The sequence below is a fragment of the Panthera onca genome, chromosome B1, assembly GCF_046562875.1.
Source record: "Panthera onca isolate mPanOnc1 chromosome B1, mPanOnc1 haplotype 2, whole genome shotgun sequence".
NCBI lineage: Eukaryota > Metazoa > Chordata > Mammalia > Carnivora > Felidae > Panthera > Panthera onca.
The window spans coordinates 123,088,407-123,111,578 of NC_138342.1; the positions used below are offsets into that span (position 1 = coordinate 123,088,407).

Below are 23,172 nucleotides of genomic sequence, written 5' to 3' on the forward strand. Positions count from 1 at the left end.
TCAGAAATTTGCAGTCAAGTTATCTAAACCAATTAATTATCTGAAATCTTGACTGGGGCTGGGGGATCCATTCTAAGATGGTTTGATCATCTGGCTGTTGACAAGAAGCCTCAGTTCTTCATTGGCTACTGTCAGGAAGCCAGAGCTCCTTGCCACACAAACCTCTTCACCAGGTCCCTTGTTTCCTCACAAAATGGCAGCTGACTTCTAGTGAGTGATCAAAATGAGAACAAGGCATAATCACAATGTCTTTTTTCAATCTAATCTCAGAAGTCACATACTATCACCTCTGCCATATTCTACCAGTTCCAGAGACCAATCCTGACACACTGCAGGAGAAGTCAACATTAAGGCATGAATACCAGGAGACAAGGATCACTGGGACCATTTTGGAAGCTGGCTACCACGAACCTAGATTTCCACTAACTGGTGAATAGGTAAACAAATTATGGTATAACCATACAGTGGCACAGTAATCAGCAATAAAAAGGAACAAACTACTGATATATGTAACAGCATGGAAAAAATCACAAATACTAAGTGAAAGAGCCAGTCCTAGAAAGCTACATACAGTGTGATTACATTTACACACATTCTCGGAAACGTATAACCAGAGGGATACAAAACAGATCAAAGGTTGTCAGGAGCTAGGAAGGGGGCAGTAGAGTGACTACAAAAGGGCATGAGGGAATTTTTTTAGATAACGGAAATACTCTATATTTGATTGTGATGGTGCTTGGAGTTTGTTAAAATTCACACAACTATAACACCTAAAAAAGGTGAGTTTTATTGTAAATAAATTATACCTCAAAAATTACTTATAAAAAGAGAGAGAAAGGAATCCTAAGAGGAAACAAGAGGCTTGGTTGGGAATATTGCTATAGCAGTCTTAATGTGTAAATAACAAGTTTCCAAAGGAAACTTTGGAAAATGTTATTAAACCAATAAAATTATAATTAACGTTACTCAAGCTAAAAAACTTTCTCTGAGCTTAAGTCTACAGATTGAAAATGCCCATCAAATTACAAGTTAGACAGATGAGAGAAAAGATACACATATATCCTGGCATATCCTGGCAAAAGTCTTGACCTTTAAGAATAGAAAAGTTTAGGGGCACCTGGGAGGTTCAGTTGATTGAGGATCTGACTTTGGCTCAGGTGATGATCTCATGGTTTGTGGGTTTGGGCCATGCATCAGGCTCTGTGCTGACAGATTGGAGCCTGGAGCCTGCTTCAGATTCCATGTCTCCCTCTCTCTCTGCCCCTCCCCCACCTTCACTCATGCGCTTGCTCTCTCTCAAAAATAAATGAATGTTAAAAAACAAAAAAAAAGTTTAAGTGCTTCCAGAAAGAAAGAACAAGTTACTTAGAAAAAAAGAGAGACAAGCATAGGCTTTCTTATTTGCAACAAAAAGGAAATAATGATATAGTACCACAAATTTTTGAGAAGAGGACCACGACCCAAAAATTCTATCCCAATCAAGAGTAAAATAAAAAATAAAAAAATAAAACTTTTTAAAAGAAAAAGGGGTGCCTGGGTGGCTCACTCAGTTGAACATCTGACTCTTGATTTCAGCTCAGGTCATGATCTCAACAGTTTGTGAGTTTGAGCTCTGCATCAGGCTCTGTGCTGACAGGGCAGAGCCTGCTTTGGATTTTCTCTCTCTGTCCACCCCACTCATGTGCTCTCTCTCAAAAATAAATAAATAAACTTAAAACAATAAAACATAAACTCTTTAAAAAAAAGAGTAAAATAAAGTTATCTATAAAAAAGAGTAAAATAAAGTAAAATAAAATAAAATAAAGAGTAAAATAAAGTAAAATAAAACAATAAAACATAAACTCTTTTAAAAAAAGAGTAAAATAAAGTTATCTATATATCTAAAATATATATATAAAAAAAAGAGTAAAATAAAATAAAGTAAAATAAGGGAACATGCAATGACTCAAAAAATGTATCACCCACCTATCCCATCTAGAGAGATAACCAACAAAAAAATGCTCACCAAATAATTAAATCATTGCAGAGATAGAGGAGGATAAAGAAGAGACCTTATGAAACCTGCAGTTAACTTAAAGTGGAATTAGTAAAACAAATGGGAAGAAATATATAACAAATGAAAACTCAATTAATTTAGTTTAAAATTAAAATAAACCATCTAAACAAAAAAGAATATTAAAGCCAGTCCTGTGTACAAGGAAACTGTAAATAGTTATCACAAACAACTTTTTTGGTTTTTGTTTTGTTTACCTGGTTTGCACGATGAGAGTGACCAAACAGCTTGTGACCCAATTTCCCGTACTGTTCCAGTCCTTTCCAACTGCTTAGGGTCAGCACCAGGAGGTGTCTTGTTTGGTGTGGTCATTTTTAAAATATTCTACGAAGAAAACAAGAATATCCACATTATACCATGACCTGAGCTTCTTTCTACAAAAGGTAAAAATTAAAATTTAGTAGCAAAATGGATCACTACCCTTGATATTAATCATCTATTTCTCAAATGAAGTTAACCTAACTCAACCACTATAATTAAAAAATCTTAGGAATTCAATTTTTGTTTCTAAAATATATTATGATTTACAAGATGTGCAAACAGTAGAGTATAATAGTCAAAAGAGCATGGGATCAGAGTTTCAACTTCAGCCTCTCCTTTAACTAGCTTAGACTTCAGGCAGGTCTGGGCTTTATTTCTTACCTCTAAAAGGGGCTGACTTGATCTATAATTCCATAATGCTATACAATTCTATACCTCTCTGAATAAAAATTCTTTTTTTTTAAAACGATTTTATTTTTAAGTAATCTCTACACCCAACGTTGGGCTCAAACTCACAACCCCAAGATCAAGAGTCGCATGCTTCACCAACTAAGCCAGCCAGGTACCCCTCTGAGTAAAAGTTCTTAATTCAAATGAATTTTTTTCTTTAGAGAAGTTAAACTGAAATATTCGTATTCCAGGGGCGCCTGGATGGCTCAGTCGGTTGGGCATGGCTCAGGTCATGAACTCGCAGTCATGAACTTTGGCTCAGGTCATGAACTCGCAGTCCGTGAGTTTGAGCCCTACGTCAGGCTCTATGGTGACAGCTCAGAGTCTGGAGCCTGCTTTGCATTCTGTGTCTCCCTTTCTCTCTGCCCCTCCCCTGTTCACGATCTGTCTGTCTGTCTGTCTCTCTCTCTCTGTCAAAAACAAACTTTAAAAAAAATCTAGAAATATTCTTATTCCAGGAATATGTAAATATCCGTTTCCATTTTTTATTTAGCAAATGTAAACTTGTTTTTGATAACTTTTTATTAAAATATAATATACAGTGTTATATTAGTTCCAGGTGTACAACATATGATTCAACAATTCTATACATTTCTCTGTGCTCATCACTGTAGGTTTACTCTTAATCCCCTTTATGTGTCTCACCCATCCTCCCATCCACCTCCCCTCTAGAAAACTGTTCTCTGAATTTAACAGTCTGTTTATTTTTTTCTGCTTGTTTTGTTTCTTAAATTCCACACGAGTGAAATCATATGATATTTGTCTTTCTCTTATTTCTTATTTCTCTTATTTCTTTCTTATTTCAGACTTATTTAATTTAGCGTTATACCCCCTAGGTCCATCCATGTGGTTGCAAATGGCAAGACCACATTCTTTTTTTATGGCTAGTATTTCATAATGTGTGTGTATCTATCTATCTATTTATCTATCTCTCTCTATGTGTGTGTGTATACCACATCTTCCTTATCCATTCATCCACTGATGGACATTTGTGTTGCTTCCACATCTTGGCTATGGTAAATAATACTGCAGTGAACACTGGGGTGCATATATCCTTTCAAATTAGTGTTTTTATTTTCTTTGGGTAAATTACCTAGTAGTGGAATTACTGGATTATATAGTAATTCTATTTATAATTTTTTGAAGAACTTCCATACTGTTTCCCACAGTGTTTGCACCAATTCACATTCCCTTCAACAATGCACAAGGGTTCCTTTTTCTCCAGCATCGTTGCTAACACTTCTTATTTCTTATCTTTTTGATTCTACCCATTCTGACAGACATAAGGTGATATCTCACAACAGATACATGAAAAGATACTCAACATCACTAATCATCAGAGAAATGCAAACAAAACCACAATGAGATATTGGTCTCCATTTTAAATAGTCCATTAAGTGAAACAGAAAAATCACTTCTCCCCACTAGTTGTCAAAAGTTTAACTTATGTGTGCTCTTGCCATAGAAGATAATGTCAGAAAAAAGGTTTCAAGGCGTAGAAGTGAATAACTGACCCATTCTAAACCCAAAAATTTACTGGAACTTTCTCATCTTTTGTTCATCTTGGTAAGTCTATGCAAACATGAAAAAAAAAAAATCTTTGGGGCCCCTGGGTGGCTCAGTTGGTTAAGCATCTGACTTTTGGCTTCAGCTCAGGTCATGATCTCACAGTTCACGGGTTCCAGCACGGCACCAGGCTCTGTGCTGACAGCACGGAGCCTGCTTGGGATTCTGTCTCCCTCTCTCTGTGCCCCTCCCCTACTTGCTCTCTCTCTCTCTCTCTCTCTCTCTTTCTCTCAAAAATAAATAAATAAACAAACATTTAAAAAATATTTTTAAAAAAATATCTGATAGTGAACATGTAAAACAGCTTATGTGGTGCAAAGTTACAGATACTGAACATTGTTATATATGCTATTATAAACCTGGCCCAGGGAGACTGGGTGGCCTCAGTCAGTTAAGCAACTGACTCTATTTCAGAGTCAGGCTCTGCACTGACAGCAGGGAGCCTGCTTGGGATTCTCTCTCTCTCTCTCTCTCTCTCTCAAAAATAAATAAACTTTAAAAAAAAAAAAAAAAAACTTGGCCCAATATTTCAGTATACCATCTCCTTGACACCTTTTAGATTTCAGTTGTTTCCTAATCTCAACACAGCTCTTGATACTTATTAAACAATAGTAGAGCCACTAGACTGTAAAATCCAGAAAGGCCTGAGACTTAAATGCTCAGTTAGCAATTTACTTAACGAATAAATGGATGAACGAATAGGTGCAGTCCTAAGCTAAAGTATTTGCCTTCTGCAATTTAAGTAAGGTCTAGGATGAGACAAGTACACCTATGACTGTCACTATAAGCTGAATGTCCAGTCATTGTCAAATATGCAAAAATGTTAAATTGTCAAAAAAAAAAAAAAAAAGCCATCTCTACATAGGAGCAGAATTCAACTGCCTGCTTTGATACTGGACGCCACCAAGTGGAAAAAACGCGGAGCTCGGAAAAACCTGGGTTCCTGGCCACTCCGTTCAAAAGAAACTGAGGCCAAGGAGAGAAGGCCACGGCCAGCAGTACCTGGACCACACTCTGCTAGATACCTCTGCTAGAAATACTAGAATGGGCAATGGCTCTCCAGCGGCCTTGAGATCGCGAGCGGAAAAGGGGATTGAGAATAGGGATGAGAACGCATCTGCTTACGAGAGAACCATTCTCCAGGACAGGGCGGAGGAGAGAAGCTCACGCCCTTAGAGCTTGCAGACCCGGCTTGCCGCAACCCACCTTTTTAAGATACCCTGCAGCTCGGTGCCACTCCCACTCAGGACAGCCCGGCTTTCCCACAGACGTTAATTTGGAGTCGCAGGACAATGACGTCAGTTCTCGCCAGGGCTCCGCCTGTCGCTCTCTGTCGCGCGCGCGCACTGCGTCCCTAAGGCATGCGCGAGGCGGTGGTTGAGCACCGCCATTTTGGCCGGTGGCCGTAAGAACACGCTGTGTGGGAGAGAAGTGAAAGGAAGAACTGACTTGGCTTCTGCGCTCTCCTCCGCAAGGAAGTCGTTTTCTCCAGGTACCTGAATGGCCCGGGAGGGTTTGGCCGTTAGCTGTGGTCTCCCACGATTTAGACACTAGGGACGTTGTCTGAGAGCCTTTGGTGAGGCCTCTGGTGTCAGCAGTGAAGGAGGCAGCGGCGCGTGGCAGCCGGCTCGGGAGGGACAGCTGGAACCGCCGAAGCGCGGACGCCGCGGAGGGCTTAGAGGTGGTCGCGCATCCCCTCCAGCTGACCTGGCTCTTGGCCACTGTTGCCAGCCACCTCCCGCCAGGGGCTACGAGAATGGATTTAGATGCCATCTCAGAGATGTAATCTCCACCGTCTCCACTCCCCCTTTACTACTCTTCTTGCCCTATTACAGAGAAGAAGGCAACTTCAGAACTCAAAGCATCGTCGTTTCCCCCCCACCTCCCATCCTTACCCTGACACAGTAAAATGGACTTATTGGCACATGTGCGTATTTGATTATAGGAAGTCGTGGCCTTTTCTTCCTCGGCTTTTCTGGTGATTATGGAATGAGTCATGGCATTTTGCCGTCTTTATAGAAATGATGGCCAGCTGTAGCTCTCCTTTTCTCATAGAGCAACGTGTATTCGATTATCCCAAGTAACCTCCCAGTTGAATGCCTTTAGCTTTTTTGGTGCGCTTTTATAGCACTTGGTACTTTCTTCTTGGTGACTTACTTGTTTTCCCCTTAAGTCTTAAATTGCATGAGATCAGGGGCGCATTGGTTCGTACCTTGTAGATGCGAAGTCCAAAGCCTATTCTCACATCCCGTAAACTACATAAATGTATTTTCTCTTATTTTGTGTATGGTAGTCCGTAACAGTGAGAAGTAACTGTCAAAACAGTGGGGAGGGATGTGGGAGGGTTTTTTGGGATTGTTTTACCCTCTCTTCCACAGAGACTGCTAGTTAGGCATTTATGATAGTGGCATTTGCGTTGCATTTCTCAGTACGTTTGTCTCCTATACTGAGAATATTCATCCTATATCAGCTACCTAACAACAATGCTTTGTCAATATTAGCGAAGGGCTCTTATCTGTATTTGTATCAAAAAGGGTATTTTTTTTCACGTTAAAAACCTTGTTAGCCCCATAAAAATTTTTTTTCAGGAGAACATTTAATATGGTTTCTGGGGGAAAAAAAGTGGTATTTTGTTGTCCCTTCTAAATGTCTTCAGTGTAGGATTCTGAAATCAGAGTTGTGCACCACTCCCAACTTACATGTTTTATAAGACTAATAACCTGCAATAACCATAAGTTGGGATATTTTATGTGATACCAAGCATCATTTGTTAAGAGCAATCTTTTAAGTGCTTTCACATAGTGTTATAATAATTTTGGTTTTAGACTACAAATGCTTTTCATAATGCCTCACTTCCTTTTTTCTTGCCAGCTGGAAGAATAACACTGAGGGTCATTGTTTGAGTACCTATTTTGAAAAGTTTGTATTCAGATCTGAAATATCTTCACATTTCTCTTTGTTTCCAGAAGTCTGTTACTAAACTCTACCTTCCCCCACCCAAGCCTTACAGCCTGTATCATTCTCATTGAAAAAGAAAGTAGGGAACCCCCCCCCCCCCCCCCGCCAATTCTTGAAAATAATATACGAATTTAATCAGTAGTGTTTACACAAGTAACAGTTATACAAAGATTCTGTATTTCTTATTCTTAAACGTATTATAACTTATCACTTGCTTACATAAATCTGCTTATTAGTCATCTCTGATATGTTTTTATTTTTCTATAAAAGTCATCTCACGTTCACTTAGTTTTTAAAAAGGTTTTTTGAAATATTAGATGAAACACTTAAGTAGTTTGACAGAAATAAAGTTGAACATAAACAATTTTGTGATGAAAGATTTATCCTCTAAAATGAACTTCATGACATTCATTCATCGGATAATTTGTATGGTGTCCAGCTTTATTTTAATAACTAACAAATCTTCAGTTTTCAGGGAGTTGTAACTTACAATGAAAGCTTTTTTTGTAGCAATTCAAAAGTCATTTGATTTCTTTCTCTTCTAGTCTTTATGAAAACTAGACCAGCTTTTAAAAGGGTAATGGGTCTAGAAGTTACCATTACCATTCTGTTTATTACATAAATACTTAGTCTCCTTTGGTTGATTTTTTTTTTTCTCACTACATACTTTAGCGGATAGCTGTTGCTATGAAATATTGGTAATTTGCAATATTTCTGAAGTCACTATAACCTATAGGAAAACTATTTACTATTTTTAAATTAATTTTCTCATTTATTCAACAGAAATACTTGAGCTTTTATGATATGCTGCACACTGGTTTAGCCACTGGGCTGAACAGACAAGAAATCTCTGTCCTCGTGATGGAGTACTTTTTACTTGGGGAGGGAAAAGTACTGTCTGTGTGTAGAGAGAAAGAATATATAAATACATGTATACACACGATAAATACATACATAAACCATATATACACATACATATGAAATATATACTGTGCAGTATAGTGGAAAGAGCTAAAGAGAAAAATAAAGCAAATCAGGAAAGAAAAAACCAAAACAGTGGGTGTATTTTTTGGTAGTATAAGCTAGAGAAGGCTCACTGAGAAACATTAAAGACTTGTAGTGAGCCTTGTAACTCACTAGGGGGAATAGCATTACAGGCAGAGAGAATAGAAAAGGTCAAGGCCCTGAAGCAAGAACTGTCTGACATGTGCTCTAAGAACCACAAGAAGCCAAGGTGGTTGGATCAAAATGAACAAGAGCTGGAGTAGTTGGAGTTGAGATGAGAAAGTAGTATAAGCTAATCAGTACCTCATTTGTTATTTTAAGGACTTTGGCTTTTACTCAGAATGAGTAGAGAAGCTATTGCAGGACCTTAAGCAGAAGAGTGACATGATCTGGCTTACACTTCAAAAGGATCACCCTGGGGCACCTGGGTGGCTCAGGCAGTTTGGTTCTTGAACCCAGCATCAGGCTCTGTGCTGACAGCTCAGAACCTGGAGCCTACTTTGGATTTTGTGTCTCCCTCTCTCTTCCTCTCCCCCACTCACATTCTGTCTCTCAAACAATGAATAAACATTAAAAAAATAAAAGGATCACCCTTACTTCTGTCATGAGAAGGAACTGTCAAGGGTTGGAGTAGAAGTAGGTAAAAGTAAAGCAGAGAGACCTGATAGGGAGCTATTAGAGTAATGCAGGTAAGAAATAATGATGGCCTAAACCAGAGTGAAGAGAAGTGGCCAGATTCATGAAGGTAAATTGTACAGAATTTGCTGCTGTGGCATGTAAAAGATAACTTCAAGGATTTGGGCTTAAGTAAATGGAAGACTGGAGTTGTCATTTAACAGAATGGGCAAGACTGCTAGAGAAGCACATTTTGGTTGGGACTTCTGGTGTTCAGTTTGGGAGATGTATATTAGACCTTCAGGAAGAGCTGTTGGGTAGTCAGGTAGATAAACAAGTTTACGGTTAGGAGAGGTGTCATGACTAGAGCTAGAAATTTGGGACTTAGCAACATATAAATAGGATTTAAAGCCATGAGATTAGAATAAAACACCTTAGAGAATGAATATAAATTTTTTTTTAATTTTTTTTTAGTGTTTATTTATTTTTGAGAGAGAGAGAGACAGAGCATGAACAGGGAAGGGTCAGAGAGAGGGAGACACAGAATCCAAAGGAGGCTGCAGGCTCTGAGCTGTCAGCACAGAGCCTGACGCGGGGCTCAAACTCACGGACCGCAAGATCATGACCTGAGCCGAAATCGGACGCTTAACCGACTGAGCCACCCAGGCACCCCAAGAATGAATATAAATTTAAAAAATGTGACAGTATTAGAGCACTCTTCAACTTTTAGAAGCCTAGAAGATAAGGAAAAGTGACCAGGAAAATAGGAGGAAAACTGGATCAGTACTATGTCCCAGAACCAAGTTAAGAAAGGGTTTCTGTATAGCAGGAAAAAGTCATATTTTGTGTTAGACGCAATAGGTTGTTCGAGTAAATTAGGAACTGTTAACTATTTGTTTTACCCATGTATAGAACAGTGGTGGACCTGACAAGCTATTCTGGTGGAATGATGAGCACTAAAGTCTGAAATGAATTCCAGAGAAAATACACAGACATTTGGAACACTGACTATAGCTATACAACTCTTCCAAATAGTCTTGCTATAAAAGGAAGGAGAGGGACGCCTGGATGGCTAAGTTGGTTAAGCATCCTACCTACTGTTAATTTTGGCTCAAGTCATGATCTCACAGTTCATGGGTCCAGCCCTTCATTGAACTCTGCTCTGACAACGCGGAACCTGCTTGGGATACTCTCTCTCAAAATAAATAAGTAAACATTAAAAATAAGTGGAACGAGAAATAAAGCAATGGGGGAAGATGGGGTCAGATAATAGATTATTTGAATGCTGATGAAAATGAGCCAGTGGAATAATTGATGATATGAAGTACAGGAGAGAATTGTTAGAAAATTCCCCTTAGTAGATGTCTTTTAGTGTGCAAGTGTATTTTACTGTAGAAGTTTATATGGGATTGCCGGTTGGCTGGTTCACTTGAGATGACACTAACCAGCAAGGCTTTGCTTTTGTCTACCCATTTTCAGCTTTACGTGTGCAGGTGAAGAGTTGTATGTAGCTAGGATTATAGTTTAGCATATAAATGATTAACGGTGGAATTTTAGCTGGGTACAGAGGGACATGAAGTTAGAAAAACTGAGGGACAGTGGTAATATGGTAGAATTAAGAGATAATGATAGTAGGTCTGGGGAATGGGGAGTTCAAAGGGTTGTTGGATTGTTGGGTACGAGAGGGGTAAACTGAAAAGACAGGAGTAGTAATTGAAGAATGGGGTATTTGAAAAGAAGGTTATAGAAGGATTGCAGTCATTGGTAATAATAAGGTCAAAGCGGGGTGCCTGGGTGGCTCAGTCGGTTGAGCATCTGACTTCGGCTCAGGTCATGATCTTACAGTCTGTAAGTTCGAGCTCCACATCAGACGCTGTGCTGACAGCTCAGGGCCTGGAGCCTGCTTTGGATTCTGTGTCTCCCCCTCTCTCTGCCCCTCCCCTGCTCATGCTCTGTCTCTCTCTGTCTCAAAAATAAATAAAAACATTTTTAAAAAATTAAAAAAAAATAAGGTCAAAGGTTTCACCAAAGGAATGAGGGTGAAAGACAAGATCACTGGAGGAGAGAGGTTACTGAACTAAGAGAACAGGCTGTTAATAGGAAGATCATCTATGAACATATTGAAATCAAGAGTTCTGACAGGATTTGTAAAAGAGTAAAATTTAGCCTAGGGCTGAAATGAGGATGGGAGGGAGTGATCTGATGGTTAGTAAATGGAAGCAGCTGGATGACCTGAGAGGCAAAAGCTGACTATAATGAGGGAGAGATAAGATAGTCTGGGAGGAGCATGGAGCATAATCTCTTATCCCACTCCAAACCTAAAGGCATTGCAGAGTGAGAAAGAGGTGTACAAGGGAAAGCAGTCAGTCAAAACAAAATCAGAATTAACACAATCCTTGATAGAAAAGGCCAACAGAATGTCTTTTTTGATGGGTATTCTTTTGGCTTCAGGTTCTGCCATTACATACTGGAATAACCTGGAGTTTTAAGATAGTTTTCAGAATTATTTACTTTAATCACCATTCTGAGAAAATTGATGTCTGTCACTAAGCCCAACATGGTAGAAGATTTTTAAGTTCACTTTGAGCTTAGCTGCATAATTGATGGTACTGTTAAATATCAAGACTTACAGAAGCTTTAAAAGTGAGCACAATCTACATGTATGGTTCCTTGGTCTTTTCATTTTAATGCTATTAGCATAAATGTCATCTTGGACATATTACAAATTCTTAAAGAAATGGCAATTTGTAACTTTTCCCCTTAGTCAACATCAGGGTCACAACCTTAATAATTTCCTATTTCTGTTATTAACATCCTTAATAGATAAGACATGAAGTAATACTTAATTTGAGAGAGGGAGTAAACATCTTTATTATATGTATTACTTTTTCACATCAACTCTTTCTATTCTGTTTTATTGGACTGTACTCATACACTGGTATCAGTATTAATTACTGAGACATTATATCATTTTTTTCCATCTGTTAAATCTAGGTTCCCCCATTCCATTTGCTCTTTTTCCTTTTCCTAAGCCATTCTTTTTGCATAAGAACTTTTGGTTTGGCTTGTCTGGCTTAATGTTTTTTCCTTGAAATTGGATTAAATGTATAATTTGGGGGAAGGTTGAAATGTCTGATATTGACTATTCTGTATTGTAAAAACTGAGACTGTGTAATTTGATGAAGTCTTTTATGTTTTTAAGTTGTGATTTGAAAGTTTTCTCACATGTATACATTTTGTAAGATGATTCCTAGATCTTTCCTTTTTTGTGACCAGTGTGCTTTTTCTTTCTTTATATAAATCTTCTGATTAGTAGTATATATGTAAAATTTTGTTTTCTCAACGTGACTAAGTCATTTCATTGATTTCACTAGGTTTTTTTTTTAGTAGTTCTAGATAATCATATCTGAATATAGTGATAATTTATGTTCTCTTCAACTTTTATGCCTATGATTCATTTCTCTTAACTAATTGCGTTGACTGTGCCATAATTTTGTTAACTTTTCTTTTAATAGAAAAGCTGGATATTCTTACTTAGAATTATGGCAGATAAATTAACGAGAATTGCTATTGTCAACCATGACAAATGTAAACCTAAGAAATGTCGGCAGGAGTGCAAAAAGAGTTGCCCTGTGGTTCGAATGGGTAAGCAGTTCTTTGGATCATTTAAAGATAAGAAAAAGTTTTAAAAAAATTGACTTCATAGTTCTCTAGGCATATACTTACTTTCTTTAAACTGTAAAAATAAGACCAGATTTTGTTCTAAATTTTTTATTGCTTTGTGACTAACCGGTCCTATTTTTGCTAATGGTAGAATAATGTATTATCAATATTTTTTAAAGTTCATTGGCTATAAAAGCAGAGTTTGTTACTAAGATTCTTACTGTTCTACAAAAGTTCTATAATTATTTAAGTCTTGGAGAGAGGACTACCAGTATATTTTGGTTTTGATAGTATTCTCATTTTAAAAAGCAAGAATAAATAGCTTAATAAGAATGACTAATTCATGAGGTTTTACTGTATATTTCCAAAATTAATTAATTTTCAAAATTAATTTAAAACAATTCAGAATTATTGGTAGTCTTTGAGGGCTATGTTATAATTGTTACTTTAACTGTACTAGTGAGGTGTACTTTTGAATCTTAAACTTTAGATGTCATCTATTATAGTCTGCCGTGCTATTTAGAAATTCTATTATTAATATCTGTAATGCCAAGTTTAATTTCTTGTGTATATTGGATGACTACATACCTTTTTGGAGCTTTACTGATTTAGCTAACATATTACATTCCTTTTTCTGGTGTACATTGCCATTTCCAAGGTATATTTTGTGAATTAAATATTCAGGTCATTCAGCTTAAAATAAAACTGTTTTAGGGGCACCTGACTGGTTCAGTCAAGAAAGCATGTGACTCTTGCTCTCAGGGTCCTGAGTTCAAGCCCCATGTTAAGGGTAGAGATTACTTAAATGAATAAATAAACTTTTTAAAAAATAACAAAACTGTTTTAGGTTTTACAAGCATATTTTCTTCCCCAGTAGTAAATTAATATATATTAATTATAATTAATTCCCACATAGCACTGTTTTTTTAGGATATTATCTCAAATGTATTTCTTCCTGTGTTCTTTGTTTTTGAAAATCAGCTTCTGTATGGAGATTTGGAACCAGAATTACCTAAATAACAATGTTCAGAAAATTAGAATGGCAGGGAAAATGACTTAATTCTATCTTTTCTTTTGCCAGGAAAATTATGCATAGAGGTTACACCCCAGAGCAAAATAGCATGGATTTCTGAAACCCTTTGTATTGGTTGTGGTATTTGTATTAAGGTAAGTGATATTTTATTTATCGGATCACATTTGCAAGCTGAAAAAGAAGTCAGAAAATTCTGAATATGTTATAACTGGTTTTTCTAATTTTTTATTTTTTTAGAGAGAGAGAGAAAGCACAAGCAGAGAGGGAAGGAAGGAAGGAAGGAAGGAAGGAAGGAAGGAAGAAGAGAGAGACAGAGAGAGAGACTCTCAAGCAGGCTTCACGCCCAGCACGGAGCTCAACATGGGGCTCAATCCTATGACCCTGGATCATAACCTGAGCCGAAATCAAGAGTCAGACACTCAACCGACTGAGCCACCCAGGCATCCCCATTATAACTATTTTTAAAGAGGCAAAATATAAAGCGGCGAATAAAGAATATAAATTTAGGAGAATGGTATTCTAGCAAAAATCTAATATTGTTGCTTTTTTAATTAATTAAGCCACCCTATGTAAAAGTTATCCTTGCCACACTCAACTTTGGAAAGCTGTTTTCCAACCAAAATTAATTTCTTTTTTCATCCTTTTTTTATTTCACCCTTTTATGAGAAGGACATTCTAGAGCATGTCTTTACAAGTACTTTTGGAAACGTAAATACAAAAAGTATGAGTCATGTTACCTGCAGTCTTTTCAAGTCTGTATTTAATTTTAAATCACATCTTTTAAACAGAAATGCACTCAGCCAAAATTTTTTAATTTAACGCAGTAATTTTTCAAAATACCTCAATTAGTTTTTGTTGCATTGAATGGTTTAGTTAAGGCTTTCAACTTTAAAATGATAGATTTCCAAACTTAGTTCATAAATAATATTTAAGAACCAGTGCATTATGTTTCTAATTTAGATATTTGTAGATAATTATTTTAAAAAGGAGCTTTTACCAGAGTATGGATACTACCCTGTTACTGATTCTCATAAGGTTTATGTGTATTTTACATTGGTTTCTGAATCCTTAATTAAGTATCCAAAAGAATTTCATTGGTATGAAAGTGTTTTCCCTCGTTTTGAAAATATAAGCAAGAAACATTCCTTCCAAAAAACATTTACTAATCTCTTAAGTACCTGTCAGTGTTGGGGGTGCTGGAGATCTGATTTTGAACAATATATTCTACCCTATTTTCTTCTTCACTGATACAAAAAAATAAGATCTCAAATTTTGGGGTATACACTTCAGTGGCTGAAAGGATACTGATATGAGGAATCTGTGGTGGGGATAATAGATACCCTCTGAACACTAAGGTACTAACAGTGCACCACGTACATGAAATAATATTCTAAACAGATGTTTATATTACTTACAGCCTATAACCATTTTATGTACATTGGTGGAATAACAGAAAATTCTGTAAATGGAGGTAACTCTATTGGCAGAAAACTATATTGTATACAGAATTAGTAGTTTGGGGGTGCCTGGGTGGCTCAGTTGGTTAAATGTCTGACTCTTGATATCAGTTCAGGTCACGATCACAGGGTCACAGGACCAAGCCCCACATAGAGCCTGCTTAAGATTCTCTGTCTTAGGGTGCCTGGGTGGCTCAGTTGGTTAAACGTTCAACTCTTGGTTTCGACTCAGGTCATGATCTCATGGTTCTTGAGTTCAGGCCCCACATTGGGCTCTGTGCTGGCAGTATGGAGCCTGCTTGGGATTCTCTCTCCTTCTCTCTCTGCCTTTCCCCACTCGCTCTCAAAATAAATAAACTTTAAAAAAAAAAAAAAAGAGATTCTCTTTCCTTCTGTCAATGCCCCTCTCTCCTGCTTATACACTCTCTGTCTCTAAATTAAAATAAATATATATATGTATATTTTTTAAAAGAAATAATGGTTTTGGTTAGAAGGTGGTAATTACTTTGTTAGAATATAAGAGTTTTTGTTTTTTAATTTTCTGTGTTCTTAAACTTACTGAGAATTCACTGAAATCTTTACATACAAAGATTTTTGAATTGATCCCCTCAACTCTTTGAACAGTTCTGCTAAACAGATATCTAATCTGAGGTTATATTCTTTGAATGTATCTTTATAGTTGTCTGAGCAATGTTTGTAGTCATATTGATGCTCTTAAATGATCTTCCAGTTCTTGCCATTCTTATTCCTTGGATTTTTATTTGATTGATAATGAACTTTTCTTCGAGTTTTTCTATAAGTAAACTTTTTTTTAATGTGAATTTACTCAGTTGCAATATAAAGCATCTGTTTGATATGGGACGGTTAAAAACCACAATGGAAAGACATTAATGCTTGCTCTGTGCAGATACTATGCTAGCTGTTGGTGGGATGTAAATAGACCGAAATAAGTACCATCTGGAAAGGACTTAACCTTAAATCTGACTAAACATTAACCATAAAGACCTTAAAGGACTTTACAAAGTACAAAAAAAAAGCATACAAAGACAGGAAGAAGGAGGTAGTGAGAAAGCATCTGTCAACTGAATATGGAATGATATACTCAATAAACATGTTTTATCTTGCCTCTTAGCCGTATCTAATGTTAAAACACCCACACAAATAGCCCTCAATTTTTGTAAGGCTTTTCATTAAGTATTAAAATCTAGAAATATGCCAGTCACTAACGGAGATACAAAATTAGTTAAAATGATTCTTGCCTTCAAGGAATTTAACTTTCATTTTTTAAGTAGATATTTAAATGAAGCAGTATTTTACATCTTGTGGAAGTCCCACACTTGGGGTTTTTGGTTTTTTTTTTTTTTTTTTTTTGGTAATCTCTACACCGAGTGTGGGGCTTGAACTTAACCCTGAGAACAAGAGCCACATGCTCTTCTGACTGAATTAGTCAGGTACCCCGTAATTCCCCCATTTGGAAGATTGTTTATAAAAAATTCTTAATCTATCCGTTTTAGTCATATGTACATTTCTAGAAATTAACACAAAATTCTTTACTTTAAATAACAGAAATGTCCCTTTGGCGCCTTATCAATTGTCAATTTACCAAGCAATTTGGAAAAAGAAACAACACATCGATATTGTGCCAATGCCTTCAAACTTCACAGGTATATTTTCAAGTCAACATTCTTCTACTTTGATCAAGAGTAAAATACATTTGAAATTTTCAGAGAATGATAAAAATGGGAAGAAGTATTAACCATCCACTAAAGAGAAATGCAAAATTATAATGTATAGAATCGTACTGTATATGTCAGTGTTTCATTCTGGCTAACATTAGAATTACTTGGGTTTTTTTTAAAAAAAACTAATGCCTAGGTTTCAGCCCAGTTGAATTACATGATATCTCTAGATATTGAATCTAGACCTCAATAAGTTGAAAAAGCTCCCAGGTGATTCTGATATACAAGTGAGGTTGAGAATTACTGTTATTAATAATACTCATATCCCCAAAATAACTTTTAAGGAACTTGTTTTCTATTTTCTTTATTTACTAATCTCCTCTACAGAGACTATTACTCTGAACTTAAACATATATTGTTAAATCACAGGAGTGCTTTGAGATTTTTAATCTGCTAAACACTGTTATTCTGAATCTGAGAGTCTAGATTTAACTAATAAAAAGGTATTTCTCAACCTGCCAGCTTTAAAGAGCCTACTGCAGCAGGGAGAATGAAGTGGAGTATTTCTGGTTGATGTGGCACTATTCTCCTTGTAAGTAAATGGCAGGACAAAAAAAAAAAAAAAAAAAAGACAGTGTGAGGTTGCACCTGCTATTTAATTTTGTATCAGAGCATTTGGTTATACATTAAAACTGAGCTTTATATGTAAAGGAGAATTACTTTAGAATGGACATGAATGAAAATTGAAAATAAAATTTAGAGTAATATTGGTCATGGATGCATTTCTAACAATTAACAGTTTAAGTTACTTTTGGCTGTTTTTTTTTCTAATAGCCAATAATATCTGGCATATATCTCTTAGCTTATTAATGGATGTGTGTGGAGTGCAAGTGCATTAAAATACATGATTATGGTATTATGTAGCTTTTTCTACCTAAATCCTAGTTTTATTTATTTATCCATTTTTGTATACCTAATGACAGGTTGCCTATCCCTCGTCCAGGTGAAGTTTTAGGATTAGTTGGAACTAATGGAATTGGAAAGTCAACTGCTCTAAAAATTTTAGCAGGAAAGCAAAAGCCAAACCTTGGAAAGTATGATGTATGTATACTACTTTATGAAAATGAATACTTAGGTCAGTTTTGTGAGACTTTGAAGGAAAGGATGTAATTTTTTTAATGTTCTTATTTTCAGTATCATTCATTAATGCTGAGAAATAATATATAGATGAAACTCCTTTTTAATTAAGATCTGTTAATGCTACTGATAAATATGAACTTTCTTAAACTGTTAATGAAGTTTTAAAAGCCAGAAGGCTTCTATTTGGATATACAGTTGACCCTTGAACAACGCGAGGGTTAGGGGTCGTGACCCCCCTCCACACACAGTCGAAAATCTGTATATGACTTTTGACTCCCCAAAACTTAACTGTTAATACCCTTTGGTTGACCAGAAGCCTTACACCAGTAACATAAACAGTTACCTATCTTGTACGTGTATTATATACTATAATCTTAAGGTAAAGCAAGCTAGAGAAAAGAAGATGTTATCAATATTAAGTAAGTCATAAGGAAGAGAAAATAGATTTATGGTACTTGATTATAGTTATCAAAAAAAATTCATCCATGTTGTTCAGGAGTCAACTGTGTAATAGTCCTCCTTTTTGCATTATTATGTATTATTAAATTCAGATAATTGTATTTCTAGGATCCACCTGATTGGCAAGAAATTTTGACTTACTTCCGTGGATCCGAATTGCAGAATTACTTTACCAAGATTCTAGAAGATGACCTAAAAGCCATTATCAAACCTCAGTATGTAGACCAGATTCCCAAGGCTGCAAAGGTCAGTTGCTGTTTAGGAGGAATTTATGTATTTTAGATATTTGTGGAGGTATAAAATATGTATCAGACTAAACTTGTTTTGCTTTGTAACTTTTTAATATTGAAGGAAAATAGTAGTAACTATTTCTGATATATTATGATAGGGGACAGTGGGATCTATTTTGGACCGAAAGGATGAAACAAAGACACAAGCAATTGTATGTCAACAGCTTGGTAAGAGTTTGTTTTGTGTTCATGCTTTAATAGGCCCTGAACTTAACTCATAAAGATAGATACTTATATGGATTACTGAAATACAGGGGAAAATCTCTAGGAATTGTTGTATTCACTTTTTACATTAACAGTTTTCAACTGAAATATCATTCATACCCAGAATGATACGCGATATATACATTTTGCCTAGAAGAGGTAAAAGAAAACTTAACAACATTGAACACAATGCCTCTATATTCTTTGTAGATTTAACCCATCTAAAAGAACGAAATGTTGAAGATCTTTCAGGAGGAGAGTTGCAGAGATTTGCTTGTGCTGTCGTTTGCATACAGAAGGCTGATATGTAGGTTGCTTTGCAAATTTTGTACGTCTTAATCTTTATTTTAGAGTTTTTATTTGTAATACTATTAAGGCATTGCTTTTGAGAGAAGTTAACAGAAATAGTATCTGAGGTTCTGCTTTTGAGCTAAGATGTTGAAACATTTATGCATGCATTGCCATTCCCTGTTATTCCCAAAGGGGGAGAGTAACTCATTTATTTAGATAAGTACTTCACAATTTATGGGTTACAGTGCTGTTTAATATGATCAGTTGCATATTACATAAACTCTGTACATAAAAGGATATTTTTTTTAAACTTAAGCTCTCCAACCAGGCCAGCAAGGTTTTTAAATACCTCAAGTAAAACAGGTCTTTTAGATTAGCCTAAATCAGGGTGGCATGTCATGTGAGAGAGAAAAGGGAAGAAGGAGTTTCCTTCCTACCTTCTAGTGCCTCTCTTTTCCCAGATATATTGCTCCCACCTTTTTCTACATTCCTACTCTGACATCCAGTGCAGGCTAGCCCTTTTCCACAAAGTGTTCTATAATTCTGTGCGGTGCCCTCCTTTTCAAAAACTCATTTGCTTTAATGCAATGGACTTTAGTCAAGAGCAAAGCTGTCTGAATTACTTCAGACTTTATCAGAATATTTTTTCATGAGGCAGTAACACTTTGTACATTAGCTTAATCAGAGAGTCTCTCCCCAGGCTTGATAATGCAGCCCTGCTTTTGCAATTTTTTTTCTTTCTACTTCTGAACAGAATACAAAAGTTCTTACTCTTACGCAGTGGACTCCTCATTGGTGTAAGAGAGTATGGTTGTTGTTAAATCAGAAACTATATTACAGAGCTTTAAAATATCATGTAAGATAGAATTATATCCTATTTGTCTTACAAATCATTGTGTTTGCTTTTCTTTCTCATAGTTTCATGTTTGATGAACCTTCTAGTTACCTAGATGTCAAGCAGCGTTTAAAGGCTGCTATCACTATACGATCTCTCATAAATCCAGATAGGTGAGTATAGATTGGTGTGTCTGTCTTATTTTGTTTGGGGAGTTATACAGATTTCTAAAGATTAAACACTGGGGCCATCAATGTCATATGTATGTATGTTTTCTATCAGTTATTTAGAGCCACCACTGGTATTTACCTTCCTCTATCTAGAACAGATGTTCTTTTTGCAAGACTTATTTACTACCTGCTATTTAATGCCTGTCTCCAGAGAGCGTAGGAATACTTTGGAATGATTTGAAAGTTCTGGCATCTGTGTACGGATTTCTGGGAGGCAGATTCTTAGCTTTTACCAGATTCTCAAATGAATATGTCACTCAAACACACAAAATTTACAGCATTATAAGGATCACCACAGTAACTGTGGTTATTTAGGGTCTTACTGAATTCCATAGTTTCTTAATAACCTGTTAAGTAATCACAGCACCCTGTAGTTATGCGATACTTTTGTAATTTTCAGTTTTTAAATCCATTCTCTCATTTGAGCCTCATAGCAATCTTGTGTGTTAGACTCTTTGGTAGTATTCCCATTTTGTAGATGAGGAAGATTAAGGTCAGATAAGGTAGTTATTTGTTCTAGGTTACAAATTTACTACATGGCAAAGCTGTGGGATTTTTTTCTGTGTAGTATTTTTTGTGCCTCTCATTAATGACTAATTTAATCTCCAGCTGATATTACAGAATGCAAGAGAAATCCGTAGGGATCAAAAACCAAAGAAAGAACTATAAATTACAAAGAAGAGACTAGAATATGGCTTTCCTGAGGGGTGTTGCTCATCTGCAGTAAGGTCTTGGATTTTAACAACCACTTGTGAACAGGAAGCAAAGCGTTGTATTAGATTATCACATATAAAATGTCAGGACTCTCAAAAGAACTGCTTTCTCAGCAAAAAGGTAAAGATGTGAAGATATCAAGGAAGCGTAGATCTCGCTCCTTGAAATGTATGGATGGCTCCCCTTCAAATATATGCATGGACCAGCAGCTCACATGGATGTGGAATTGAAATTTAGATAATCGGGATAATCTTCACAGTGAGAAAGTAACATAAAAAGAGGGTCTCAGAATCTTTAGTCCTGTCCTATGGTACCTAGCAGAAGCAAATATAAAATCACTTTGCAGGGATATGCCTTCAACCCTGGTCACAGGATTCCTACAAGTAAAGACTCATAAGCTAAAATCCAGGGCTATAAATGATTAAGAGGAAAGCATCTGCAAAGGAGGCAGTAGACACAACAGACAACAGGATTAGACCTTCAAGGAGGTCAGGTGACATTCTCAAAACTATAAAATAGTTGTATCTAAAATACACCCCACAGGTGCCCCCGAGTGGCTCAGTCGGTTAAGTGTCTGAATCTTGATCTCCGCTGAAGTCATAATCTCACAGTTTGTGAGTTTGAGCCCCGCGTCAGGCTTTGCACTGACAGCACGGAGCCTGCTTAGAATTCTCTCTCCTTCTGTCTCTGCCTCTAACCCTCCTCCTGCACGTGCATGCTGTCTCTCACACTCTCAAAGTAAATAAACTTTAAAAAAAATAATAAAATACAAACATAAAAAAGGATACAAAACCCTAAGAATCTGGTACCAGAAAAAGGCAATAGGTAAATGTTCAAAAAACCCAGATTTAGAAATTGAAAGTATAGCTGTGACATAAAAAACTCAATGTACAGAGGCACCTGGCTGGCTCAGTCGGTGGAGCATGCAACTGTATCTCAGGGTTGTAACTTCCAGCCCCATGTTGGGTGTAGAGATTACTTAAAAATAAAATCTTTAAAAAAATGTTTTAATGTTTATTTATTTTTGAGAGAAAGAGAGATTCCAAGGCAGGCTCCAGGCTCTGAGCTGTCAGCAGAGCCCAATGCGGGGCTCAAACCCACAAATGGTGAGATTGTAAACTGAGCCAAAGTCAGACGCTCAACTCACTGAGCCACCCAGGTGCCCCAAAAATAAAATCTTTAAAAAAAAAACAAAAACTCACTGGGGCGCCTGGGTGGCTCAGTCATATGAGCATTGGACTTCAACTGAGGTCACGATCTTGTGGTTTGTGAGTTTGAGCCCTGCATCAGGCTCACTGCTGTCAGTGCAGAGCCCACTTTGGATCCTCTCTGACCCCTCTCTCTCTGCCTCTCCTGCTCTCTGTCTCTACCCCCACTCATGTGCTTTCTCTCAAAAATGAGTAAACATTTAAAAAAATAAAAAAAAAAAAAAAACCTCACTGCATATATTAGACAGGTTAGAGATAACAGAAAAGAGTGTTAGAAACCTAAAAGGTTGATCTGTGCAAATTACCAGAATACAACAGAGAATGAGATTGAACTCAGATTGAGTTCAGAAAGGAGGGTTAGAGAATGGAATGAAAAGGACTGTTTACATATATCTGAATAGGAGTTTGAAAAATGAAGCCATGAAAAAGATCGTGTCTGAGAATTTTTCAGAATTGAAAAATTTGACTCTCTAGATTCAAGGAGCAAATGATCCATATACATACTTTGAAACTTAGAATCAGTGATAAAGAAATAATCTAAATTGAGCCAAATAGTAGCTATAATTTTCACATCATACATAGGCCTGGGTATTATGATAGGCTCTTTGAGGAATATAAGAATATAAGATACAGTCCCGGTATTCAAGGATTTATCAGTCTGGTAAAGAAAAGAACATACAAGTAATCAAGTCAGTAGTTTTCAACCTTAGCCCTTTTATGAAATATTTTTATATTTATTTATTATGAAAGTCATAGCTCATACCTACTTTCACACATAATTTTTTAAAATATCAAATAATGTCCTAACCATAATAAAAAGAACTAAAGAGATACGTAATTTACAACCAGATGACATTAATATACAAATGTTCAGGCAAATCATTACAGTCTTCTATTTTGAGAGGGCAGTAACTGTAATTGTAATGTGGATAACATGTCAAAACAAATTAGATTGACAAAGTAAAGAAAATTATTTAGACATTTTCACATTCTTTGGATTCTGAAATTCTGTGATGTGTCAAGGCAGTGTTCAGTCTGTAATGCTATAAAAAGATTTCTTA

General features: G+C 36.3%; 2 protein-coding genes across 5 annotated transcripts in view; one reads left to right on the forward strand and one right to left on the reverse strand.

The window, feature by feature from the left end:
• The window catches only part of ANAPC10 (anaphase promoting complex subunit 10), a 106,109-nt gene extending 100,375 nt beyond the window's left edge, over nt 1-5,734 (reverse strand). For 2 of the 4 annotated variants that reach the window (XM_060654065.3, XM_060654064.2), the window contains exons 1-2: nt 5,537-5,734; nt 2,251-2,377 (exon numbers count right to left, since the gene is read on the reverse strand). In XM_060654065.3, coding sequence (XP_060510048.1) covers nt 2,251-2,365 — 115 coding nt within the window. In that variant the 5' untranslated portion in view covers nt 2,366-2,377; nt 5,537-5,734. Of the gene's footprint in view, nt 1-2,250; nt 2,378-5,455 lie in introns of all 4 variants that reach the window. The other 2 variants (XM_081795571.1, XM_060654067.3) reach the window with 2 other exon arrangements.
• Nucleotides 5,690-23,172, forward strand: part of ABCE1 (ATP binding cassette subfamily E member 1) — a 32,259-nt gene continuing 14,776 nt past the window's right edge. Inside the window, exons 1-9 of the mRNA XM_060654063.3 lie at nt 5,690-5,822; nt 12,424-12,553; nt 13,653-13,738; nt 16,628-16,725; nt 17,724-17,841; nt 18,448-18,585; nt 18,728-18,797; nt 19,044-19,140; nt 20,043-20,132. Coding sequence (XP_060510046.1) covers nt 12,451-12,553; nt 13,653-13,738; nt 16,628-16,725; nt 17,724-17,841; nt 18,448-18,585; nt 18,728-18,797; nt 19,044-19,140; nt 20,043-20,132 — 800 coding nt within the window. The 5' untranslated portion in view covers nt 5,690-5,822; nt 12,424-12,450. The remainder of the gene's footprint in view (nt 5,823-12,423; nt 12,554-13,652; nt 13,739-16,627; nt 16,726-17,723; nt 17,842-18,447; nt 18,586-18,727; nt 18,798-19,043; nt 19,141-20,042; nt 20,133-23,172) is intronic.